At 36.0% G+C, this 11,651-nt stretch overlaps 1 protein-coding gene across 1 annotated transcript; it reads right to left on the reverse strand.

Annotated features, from left to right (window-relative positions):
* Positions 1-1,022: 1,022 nt before the first annotated feature.
* On the reverse strand, positions 1,023-8,800 carry coq10a (coenzyme Q10A). Its single transcript, XM_042491091.2, has 5 exons — positions 8,218-8,800; positions 5,576-5,725; positions 5,302-5,494; positions 4,216-4,317; positions 1,023-3,762 (listed from the first exon to the last, which is right to left on the reverse strand). The coding sequence occupies exons 1-5, from the start codon at positions 8,355-8,357 to the stop codon at positions 3,595-3,597; spliced, it is 753 nt and encodes a 250-aa protein (XP_042347025.2). The 5' UTR covers positions 8,358-8,800; the 3' UTR covers positions 1,023-3,594.
* Between the last annotated feature and the right edge of the window lie 2,851 nt (positions 8,801-11,651).

The raw sequence follows: 11,651 nt of genomic DNA on the forward strand, positions 1-11,651 counted from the left end.
CTTTAGATTTTCTTATTTGGGGATACTCAAAATATAGAATATAGAAAATGTGTTTTCCAACAAAATGAAAATATTATTTAGACTTTCTTAAAATAAACCAACTATATAAGCAGAATGCTTCTGTGGCATTTGGAGCATGCAGCCCGTGCAAAATGTTTACCACTGTTTTAAATATAATATTTGAGAAAATATTTTTATTTATTTATTTTTTATTATTATCATTCAACTAATTTTCAGTTCTCATTTAATAAAAAGACAAATCCAGAACCACTGAAGAGCGAGGTCAGTGTCCACCAGATTGATGGATGATTTCTTCCACTCTGGTTTTTATGAGAGTTCCTGTCGTGTCTGTAATATGAGGACGACCTTGCAACCTAAAAACACACTTGTTGAGACACGCAGCGTCAGACGTGGGACACTTTTAATGCGACACAGACACAACGTAATTCTTTCTGGTAATAACCATTAGCCGTCTCACTCATTCAGCCCTGTCTTCCTCTGTGATGAGATAGGTTAGCTGAGGCTGAAGTTTTATGTAACAAATACAATAAACATAATCAAGAAATAAGATAGGTCCAAGTATCCACCTCTTCTATGTGCTGTTATTAATAACTGGCCCACATACCGTCGCCCCGCTCTGGTTTCTTGTGACAGTCAGCTGCCTTTTGGAGAGCGGTGTCCGACCTCATGTACTCACACTGTCGAAGGTTGAGCAAGTTAATTGTCTTGTGGGAACGAGTTATTCTGTGTGCACAAGTTAAGAGTCTTGAGAACTCAAGTTAATTGTCCTGTGGGAACTAATTATTTGCGCGCAACCTTTTTTTTTATTATGTTGTGCTCATAATTTACTTGTTCCCACATGCAGATAATATCTTGTTCCCAAGTGATAATTAACTTGTACACACAAATATCTCAGATTTCAGTACTTTGGGGGATCTGAAACAAAAAAAAATGATTGTTTGCAATCAAATAACCAAAAACACACAGAAAGAAAAAAAATAACAACGCTTCACACAAGGAAACAAATTCCACCTGCTGCTTTATTTAAATAACAGAGCTCTGAAATACACACTCAGTATTTACAAAGATACATTTTAGCTCGCAACAAAAAAGTGGTTGGACTGCAAAATGATGGCAATACAGTATAACTATTCAGCCAGTGATATAATGTGTCTCCATCCTATATACATACTCAGCTGCCGCTAACAAAGGTTATTTATATACCTGCAGTTTGACAATTAATGTGGAAATATACGGTGGGACGGAGGGCTGAGGCAGTCATATAATACGCTCTAATTGTTTTGTTTATATCGTCTCCTTTTTTTTAATGTTTTTTTTTATAGAATATTGGCACCTCAAATAATTCAACTTGGCGGGAAATTCAATCTGTGGCAACATACTGAAAATAAAACTAACGCAAAAAAAAAGTTGAAGATGGATTCTTACATGATGCAACATTACTTAACTTAATCTATTATTCCTCAAAGAAATAACACTCAAAAATGGAACTTGACAATCTTTTAATAACTTTTTTCTTTTTAGGTAATAATGAATTATAGACTGATTTAATTCAATAAACAAACACTCTATGCATTTATCAATTATCCTTGTATCACCTCACCAATAACGAACAACCTCATCAGCTAGGAAGCCAAAATCTACCTTTAAAAATCAATTTATTTGGAGTATGAGACTTGGAGCATGTGGACTTCATGAACTGCCTGTTACGAGGAAGGTTACACACTCTGACTGTATCCGTTGACCTTTTTCAACTTGAATATGTCACCTCTGAAAATAGCAAATACAATCAATGAACTTTATGAGCCCTTTATCATGGAATAAAGCCACAGGCAACATAAACTCAATGCAGTCATGCCCAAACAATACAACACATAAACACTAGGAAATGTAGTAGACTATTTTTTTTTAGTTACATCCATGCATCATAATGTATATGAATAAAAACTAACACATCCCAAAAAATAAGCATGAAACCCACAGACAATGGTTGTTTTATTGTACAGCCCACCAGTGTATTTTTGACGAAGTAAATTCAGCCGACTACCTTCAGAAGATGGACTGTAAAATAAAAACAGTACAGAAATGTGCTTCTTAACACTGCTTCAGATCAAATGGATCCTTATAGCTGGAACTTATCAGATCAATTAAATGTCCATGATTTAAAGCGGATCATCCAGTGACCATCTGAAAACTATTTTTTTTTTTAAATATAAAGCTGTAGTTATTCTATATGATGGGTTTACAGTATTTCACAGTACTCTCCAGCCTGTCCACGGCTTCATTCAGGTGCTCGTTTGTGCAAAAGTTAAGATTCCCTCACCTCAAACAGTGACTCATGCTGGGCTGTAAAATAAGGCATTGTTAAATTGGCAGGCCAAGTCTCAATGTCCGAAAACACAATTCTCACAGCACAAGATAAAAAGCCAAGTTAAAGCTAAATTTCCCCAAACCTCAAACTCAATTGAGGGCAATGACTATAATTAAATAATAACTAAAGACATTTTCCCTTTGCAAAATGTTGCACTCATTCCATTTCAATGGTTGCACTTTAATGATATTGTCACAACAAAGTGACACTCTTAATGTCCACAACATGGCACATTTATTTTTACCCAAATAAAACAGCAAAAGTCCACATTAAACTATTGATGAATTAATTAAAAAAGGATGAAATTTATTGTTTTGCACCAAGTTCACTATTCATTGAAAATAATACGTTTTAATAAATTTAAATGATAAAAGTATTTAAAGGCAAATAATAGGTTTTTCTAATACAGTATACAGTAAGCAGCTGAAGGTGGTCAACATTAAAAACTGGACACTTTGACTTGATACCGTGTCTGCGTGACAGATGACCTGGGCCCAGGTGTTCAAAACATTTAACTGAATTTTTTTTAACATTTTGTGCCTAAAATTCATCCTGAATCCAGCTTTCTGCTGGGTTTAGGATCATTCAGATTTTTTTTTTTTTTTTTTTTGATGGAAAAAGTATCCCAATTAAACTGAAGGTTTAATCCACATCAAAACCTAGATTACATAATCTCATCTAACTTCAGAATCACCTTTATTGTTCTGAACAAACTGTTTTCAAAATTTGATCCAAACTGATGTTCGATATCTGATCAGATTACTTTTGAACTGGGCCGACTCGGACTCGTCTGTGCCTTTTTCTATCAGTGTTTTGCTGAGTGTCACTGCGGTGTTAAAAAAATAGTCGACTCTCTACCACTGGTAACTTGATGTTGCAATGATTTACTGTTTTGTTTACATAAATACAGCTTGTAACCGCCGTGGAGCGAGAGCGATGTGGGGTTCCTTTTCAAACAAGGAACCTGTGAGTGGAGGTAGACAGAAAGTGGACACAAGGAGGAGGAGATGGACAAAAATTTGTTGAGGCAGGAATTCCAACTTAATGGTTACAAGCGTTGGATGTCTAAGGTCTTCGGGAGGCATGATGTCTAACGCGGCGGTGGAGACTCGGGCGACTAAGCAGCATCATGCAGGTCGATGTGGATAAAGGGAATAAAAGGTTGGTATGGTTTAAGGCCAGATGAGAACATACGGCTGCTGAGATCACGTCTGATGCACCTCGTGAAACATCAGCTCTCGTGGGATTCGAGTCTCTGGGCCGTAGAGCTTACTGGCTCGCCGCTCGAACGCCGCGACGTTCTGCTTTACAACCTCGTCGAAGAACATGGTGGCTAACTGGGAGTGCAGCAAAGAGCGGAACTCAAAGGATATCTGTTAAAAATACAAAGATAATGATGTCTTCAGTGTAACAGAGGGAGTAGACGACTCATAACAGACTGTCACATACATTCGTTTTAAAAGGGATAGTTGATGTAAACGTCTGTTATTTGCTTTCTTGTTTCAGGATGAGAAAGTTACCATCATTCTCATGTCTGTACAATAAATATGAAGCTACAACTAGCAGACAGTTAGCTCAGCATAATGTGGCGTTTCACCAATCCTCTCCTCCAGCACCACCAGTCACAGCTGAGTTAAATCAGCAGCTCGTCACGGAGCAGCTTCGGGAGTTCAGAACGAGCTGATCGTCTGAATCAGCTGTGCTGGAGGAGGGAGAGATCTGAACAGGACTAGTGATACGGGACAAGTTACTGGCTCCGTCAAAAGGTAAAGTTCATGTTTTTAACTATTCCCACTTTAACCAGCAGAAAGGTGCAAGATACTTACAGAAAAGTCTACCGTGCAGGTGCGAGGGTAACCAGGAATGCCAGGACTAAAGCGCCATATCGTCTCCAGGTGATTGAACAGCTTTCCATCTGTACACACAGCCTGAAATCACCGAAAGATAAACTCTGATTAGGAATTTTGAGCAATGAGTGCTTGTTGACAACACAAACATTTGCTTCACCTAAAAAATAAAAAAAAAGTGTGCCGGTGTCTCAGAAAGCTTTGATTTCGATTAGTCTGTCATTTGCACTTGTCATCCAAAGTTTCATCAAACATTAGATATATAAAGTGTGGTCACAATACTGGAATTTTAACTTAACGATAACTTTTTCAATACCATGGTGAAAAAAAAAACGAAATTGAAAAATGAGATTTTTGAAGTGAAAAAAAAGGCCATAACATGACCATGAATTTTCTTGACAAGCAGAAAAAAACAGCAAAATGACAAAATATAAAAATATTAAACATTAACATTCATTTAAAAAAAATACATACATGAAAATAATATTTTTAATTCACTTTTACTTACAAAAGAGGTATTTTTACAATATCATAATATCCATATAATGTCACTTTGTAGTTTTACACAAACTCAAAAAGGAAACCTGACCTTGTCATCCAGAATACCAAATCTTAAGAGCACAAGTCATCAAAATACACCAGATTAAAAAAAAAGGATTAATAATAAAATTATAATAACAAAAAAAAGTAGCCAAGTGATTCTTGATACAACTATCATTGTATCTGAGAAATGTTCAAAAATATTATGGGAGTTTAACCAAGAAAGGTCCTCAAACTTTCAAAAACACATCCTTTTCCCCTGACATCCTGTATATAATTATCTAAAAACAATATTCTTGTGGGAGTGCATGTGCTCAAAAGCCTCTGAGATTGTAATATATTCAAAAAGCAAAAAAAAAAAGAAAAAAGTTGCAAAAGCCTTTGACAGAGGAGGTGGAGCTACGGGGACACTGCACCGGTGTGTGGGTCAATCCATTATCACAGAGAAGACACAGAAAAAGTAGTACCGATATTTTTGACAACACCAGATAAATCACCATTCACAGGACGGCTACTGACACTTACTTTGACTAGATGAGGCCGGACACAAGTGATCATAGACGTGTATCTCTCCACCACTGGAGGGAAACCCACTTCAAGCTGGGCTTTAGAGTGGCCGGCTCGTTTCATGATGGTCTGGGACTTCTTACACCACGGCACGAAGTGCTTGTACTCATCCACGTTGGCCACAACATCATACATCTCCTGCATAGAAAAGCTGACAGGAAGCATCGACAGGTTAGGAAAAAAATAAAAAAATAAGAAAAGGGGTTATGGCGAGCTCTTTCTGGATATTTACCCAAGTATCCTACGCTCGGAGTACTCCTTCCTTTTGTTGGTGAGACTGATGAAGTTTCTGCTTTGGGGAACAGTTGACATTGTGTCCCACTCTTGAAGGCAAAGCACTCTGGGAGATCTTGTCATCAAAATGCCGCATGAAGACAAGTGTCTGAAAGGTGAGAGGAAAATGTCCTGTTAGACACATTCTGGAAACAGTGCAACATGTCTGCAACAAAAAAGGACCACTACGGTCCAGTTTCCAGATACTGAAGTCACACACAGGCTGTAACAGGAGGTCTCTGTGTTGTTGTGACTGTGCTGGTAGTTTCTGTGTGGGACCTTTTATGTGTGTAACAAAACACAAAGTAATGTGACACACACTCAGGATTGTTGTGCCACAACATTTGTTTACCTGCAGGTAACCTGGAGAATCTGGCTGAAGCGTGTGATCACAAAAATGCATCAATGTAGCGACTATCGATAAAGAAAAGCTGTTAAATAAGAGGCTAAGTAGGCTTGTAACTGTGACGTGTTCAAACAAATTAATGTCCAAGTCAAAATGCATTTTAACCCTTTGAAACCTGGACTGACATCAGTTTCTTTTGCTACCCTCAGATGCTATTTAACGCTTAAAACCTGAGCAAATTAGATTTAATTTTTCAAACATGAGGGACGAGGCAACGAGAAACTTGGCAAGAAATGTCCTACAAATTGATTGATTGATTGATTGAAATATATATTAACTAATTTTCTGCGGTTTCTTTGGCCACGTCTTACACTGATTACTGCTTTCTAACAACGTTTTCGGAAGGAATTACACACATTTTCTCAGGTTTCAAGGGGTTAAGGAAATATAAATTAAACAAAAGAAAAACGAAACGACTTAATAATGCGTGATAATACGGAAAATACCGGAGCGAAACTCACCCGCTTCCGCCGAGCGCCGCCGCACACCGGCGCGTGAACAGGTAAAATAACGTGAAGCCACACCCCCGTTAATTACAACACCGGAAGTGAAAGTACCCGTGAAAACGTGGGTGGCTCGCGCTAAAATCTACATTTTGGCTCTTATTGCCCTAAAATAATATATTGCAAGATAGTTATGATGATGTAATAGAACCATGACAAATGTTTCTTTATTAATTGCTACAATAAATAGTCATTTGTCATTGGTAAAATATGGTTTATTTTGTTGCCCCTTTTTTGCCACCATCAGTCTTCTTACAAAGCTTACATATTACCGTGGTCCCTTTGTTTTCTATGTCCATTTTTTGAATATTAGGACTGCAATTTAAGATTATTTTTTACTGTTGATACTTTTTTAAATTAATCGATTGGTTGTTTTGGTCTATAAAATGTCAGTTGGTGAAAAATATCTATCAGTGTTTCCCCAAAGCCCCAAATGGCATCCCAAAATGTCTTGTTTTGTCCACAACCCAAATATATTCTGTCTACTGTTAAACAGGAGTAAAGAAACCTGAAAATAATCACACTGAAGAAGCTGGAATCTGAGAATTTTGCCTTTTTTCTCATAAAATTATTCAATTATCAAATTAGCAGAAGATTAATTTAATAAATGACAAGTAATCGATTCATCGTTGTAGCTCTACTGAACATAGACTTTGTGCACTGCGATCAAATAAAAACTCTATCAATATGATCAAGTATGATATGATATACAGTATATATGATGTGGTGTGATATAATATGATATACCTCCAATTTTGGCTGCACCCATAACATCAATATACTGTCTATATCTGCTGATAACAGCTTTAACAATCCACACTACAGTAATTTCTTGTGATTGACTAATTCTGAACATATGTTTTTAGTAGAAACGAGTCAACATTTCATCTGGCAGATTAAAAGATAAAACTGTTGTGTATTTATCTAGAAAAAAACAAAACAATAAGCCATCTTGTAGTAGCAATGCCCGAAAAGCATTTGTACTTGGAATCTTTCAAACACATTATCAATATCGTCCAATATTGGTGACACAGTACATGATAATGGTGATGGGATTTAGTAACATATGTGTCTGCTATTTGAACATGTATTGATTATAAATTAACTTAAGATTGTCATACTGGCTATCAGGTATCAAAGTTATGTCTTTAATGGACAATCGTCACACTTTGGAGATACGAAAAACATAAATATGACTTATGTGGGAAGGTTTCTCACTGTTTACCCTCCGATCATAAGGAGACACAGTGTCAGTGTTTCTCTATGACTTTATAATAATAATAATAATAACAAGAATCTGGCTGAAGCATGTGATCACAAAAATGCATCAATGTAGCGATTATCGATTAAAAAAAAGCTGTTAAATAAGAGGCTAAATAGGCTTGTAACTGTGACGTGTTCAAACAAATTAATGTCCAAGTCAAGATGCATTTTAACCCTTTGAAACCTGGACTGACATCGGTTTCTTTTGCTACCCTCAGATGCTATTTAACGCTTAAAACCTAAGCAAATTGGATTTTTTTCCAAACATGAGGGACGAGGCAACGAGAAACTTGGCAAGAAATGTCCTACAGATTGATTGATTTGATTAAAAGATAAAACTGTTGTGTATTTATTTAGAAAAACAACCAAAACAATAAGCCATTTCGTGCCGTTAAGCACGATAATACGCCGTTTCCGTGACGGGCTCACCTGATGTTTTGCCGCATGCATCCTCTTGTCACCGCTGTACGACAGGAAGAGCGAGGGGAACCGACGGTGGCGATGTGGAGAAAGTCACTAAATGTCCGCACACCCATGGGCAGCCGCCGGGCTCCGGCCGTGGCTGCCATCAAACCGGCCACTCACTTCAGCGGAGGGGGATCCTGAGACACTGACCCCGGGGGGTCTGCTCCAACACCGGGTAGACAAATTCAAAGCTCCGGTCCACCCTGCTTCCGTGCCGGGTATATTAAATCACACGTACAGTTAGTAACTCACTCGGACCATCCAGAATAACGAGCATTCACCGGCTGGTTGTCCGCTGTCACCGTAACAACCGCTGCGACAGCTGTCAGCGTAACTCCCGTTAGTTACGGTACACCGCTGCTAACGTTAGCTAACGTTAGCTAGCATAGGTTTCATAACGAGCCGCGTTCCTCTGTTTTCTTATCCAGCAATACTCACATCACTCCGCGTCTCGAGCTCCAAAATTTACAACAAAATTAGGATTATTTGTGCTGGTTTTGGTATTGGGATTAGTGAAATACTGCCCGGTTGTGAACGACCTTCCGCGGCGAGATAAAACGCCGGTGGGACAAACTGTTCTTTCTGCTTTCGGTTGGTCTCCGGTTCACTCTGCGGTGAAATGCTGCCCCCCACCGTGCTGGAGGTTAACTGAACACAGTTTTTGTTTATTTATGTAATTTCATTTTGAGACTTTTTTAATTATCATAATTTTTATTATATTTTTATCTTTTATTTTTATTTTATGTTTTTAATTTATGCTTTGTCTTTTTTTCCCGTTTTGTTTGTGGTTTGATTTCTTTTGTTGTTTCTGTTGTTTTTGGTCCATTTCTTTGTATTTATACTGACATTTTACGTCCTTACATTATTTGTCTTATGGTTTTAATTTTATCCTAACTCTACCCTAGTTTTTTCTTGCTTGTGTTGAATAGGACTATTTGGCTTTTTGTTGTTGTATTGGCATCTGTGAATACCATTTCTGCTTTGTTTTGTTTGTCAAAACGCTTTGTAAACTTTGTTTTGGGTATTTATTTTTTTTTAGATATTTTTTGGGCGTTTTTGCCTTTAATTGATAGGACAGCACAAGTGTGAAAGAGGGAGAGAGAGAGAAGGGATGACGTGCAGCAAAGGGCCCAGGCCAGAATTGAACCTGCGACTATTATTATTATAAGTAAACAAAAGTACTATTTTATGTATGTGATTATTTCAAACTAACCAGTTAACAAATATGACACAGGCCCACAGTTAAAGGACATGGTTCACATGGTTAAATTTGACTGTGAAAAATAAGTTTCGTAATTTCATTTTGAAACAAATAAACAAGCAAAACAGTTATATTATTTATTTACTGCAAAATATTCAATTAAAAATATGACATAGACAGACACTAGAAAGGACATGGTTCATATGGTCAAAGTCAGGTGTAAAAAATAAAAATTAATTTCTGTTTTATAATTTCATTTCGAAAAAAATATAAGCAAACAAAAACACTATTTTTTATTCATTTGTTTACTGCAAAATAGTCATTTAACTAAGATGACTTATAGGCCTAAGAAAGGACACAGTTCACAAGGTTAAACTCAGCTGAAGAAAATAAGTTTTGTATTTGTTTATTTTAAAATACTCAGTTTACAAAGTTGACTTGGGCCTTTAGGACATGGTTTATATGGTTAAACCTGGCTGTAGAAAATACAATTTTTGTATTTTTGCATTCATTTTATTTTGAAACATATAAACAAATGAAAGTACTATTTATGTGTTTATTGCAAATATTCAGTTAATCAAGATGTAATAAGCTGACACTATAAGGACATGGTTTATATGGTTAAACTCAGCTGTGAAAAACAAGCAAACAATAAAATCATAAAAGGGATCTGAAAACAGCTCAAGAAAAGTGATGTCAATCTAAGTTTCAAAGGGTTATATTTGAAATATCCTCCTGAGACCTATAATTTAGGTAATTGAGGTGTAAGAATCAAATGACAAAGATTTTTTCAAAAATGTTATTTATTAATGTTTTATAACGTCCATAGTGGACATTAGGTAAATCTATTCTAAAAATAATTGTACATTTAAAAACAGTAACCAATAGCATATACATTATAAAATTAAATTCACCTTAAAGAAATGTTACATTAAAGTTACTGTGCATGCTATTGTGTGTGTGCGCGAGCTTATGTGTGTGTGCAAATGAAAAATAATATCAGTTTTAGTTTCTCCTCTTCAGCTGATATGCCCTCCTCCTGAGCATAAAAATTCTGCCCTTCTCCCTGGCTCTAAAGTTTTTCCTCTTTTCTGGAGTATGAAAAATGTTTGAAAATTAGATAAAGTCCCAGTGTCCCCCAAAAAGACATTGTTTAAAACATATTTTTTGAAAGGCTTAAAATTAATGTACATGTCTAAAATCTTAATATGATATTGTTAAGACTCTCTTAAATGAAAAAAAACAAAAAAAAAACATCCATATGAAGAACAGAAACAATATATCTTTGTAAATTTGATCACTTATCTCCCAGAGAGGACACCTAAAAATTGTTCGGTCTCAGGTGGATATGATAAAACAATATATGTGCCAAAAAATCTAAAATATAAGCTTAGTCCCAGTTAAATGCCCAGTCCCTTTTACTACCTCAGTGTGTCAACACATTTTGACAAATAAAGGCCTGTCTCAATTAGAGGCCCGGTCTGGTTGCCATGCAGTTCATTTTTATAGCAGTTCTTTGGATGTATAAAACCAGGTTGTTGGCTAACTGCTGAATATAATGTTAGTTAGCTGTTTAGATCATATGTGTTTAAACTTTTGTCAGTATGGACATACGACTCACAATGTTAGTGTGGTAAAATTCGCCATAATTTAATCATTCAGTTAATTTTACTGAAACCATGACCACCAAAGCAGACAGCATCAGCAGCATAGTAAAAAGGAGAGATGCAGAAAAAAAGAGAGTGAGATTAGTAAATGTAGAAGACTTTCTTTTAAGAAAAGGGAAAAATGTACAGTGAACAGTATTCATAATTATATATTTAAAATAATTTTGCTGAATTAGTATATTTTTTAAGCTCTTTCCAGGTAATTTCTTGCTTTTTCTGCTATTTTTTGTTTTTGTCTACTTTACTACCTCTCTCTTTTTTATTTTTTATTTTTTTCCAGGAATTCAGACAATTTTTGTACTTTTCGTAGATTTCTTGCTGACTTCTGGGTAATTTCTTATTTTATTTCTCATTACCTTCTTCCCATGTTTTGGGTGAAATAGACAATTTGACCTTAAATAAATATAAAAAAAAAATCACATCTTTGTTGAGCAACAGTTTTGTGCAAATGGAAATCAAAAGTCCGTCCCAATTAGACTCCTGTCCCAAATATAAACCTGCTGAGTTCAGTGATTTAAGAAAATAATAGC

The sequence above is a fragment of the Plectropomus leopardus genome, chromosome 9 (genome assembly GCF_026936395.1).
Source record: "Plectropomus leopardus strain MGB_pleo_1.0 chromosome 9, ASM2693639v1, whole genome shotgun sequence".
In the NCBI taxonomy this organism is placed as follows: Eukaryota; Metazoa; Chordata; class Actinopteri; order Perciformes; family Serranidae; genus Plectropomus; species Plectropomus leopardus.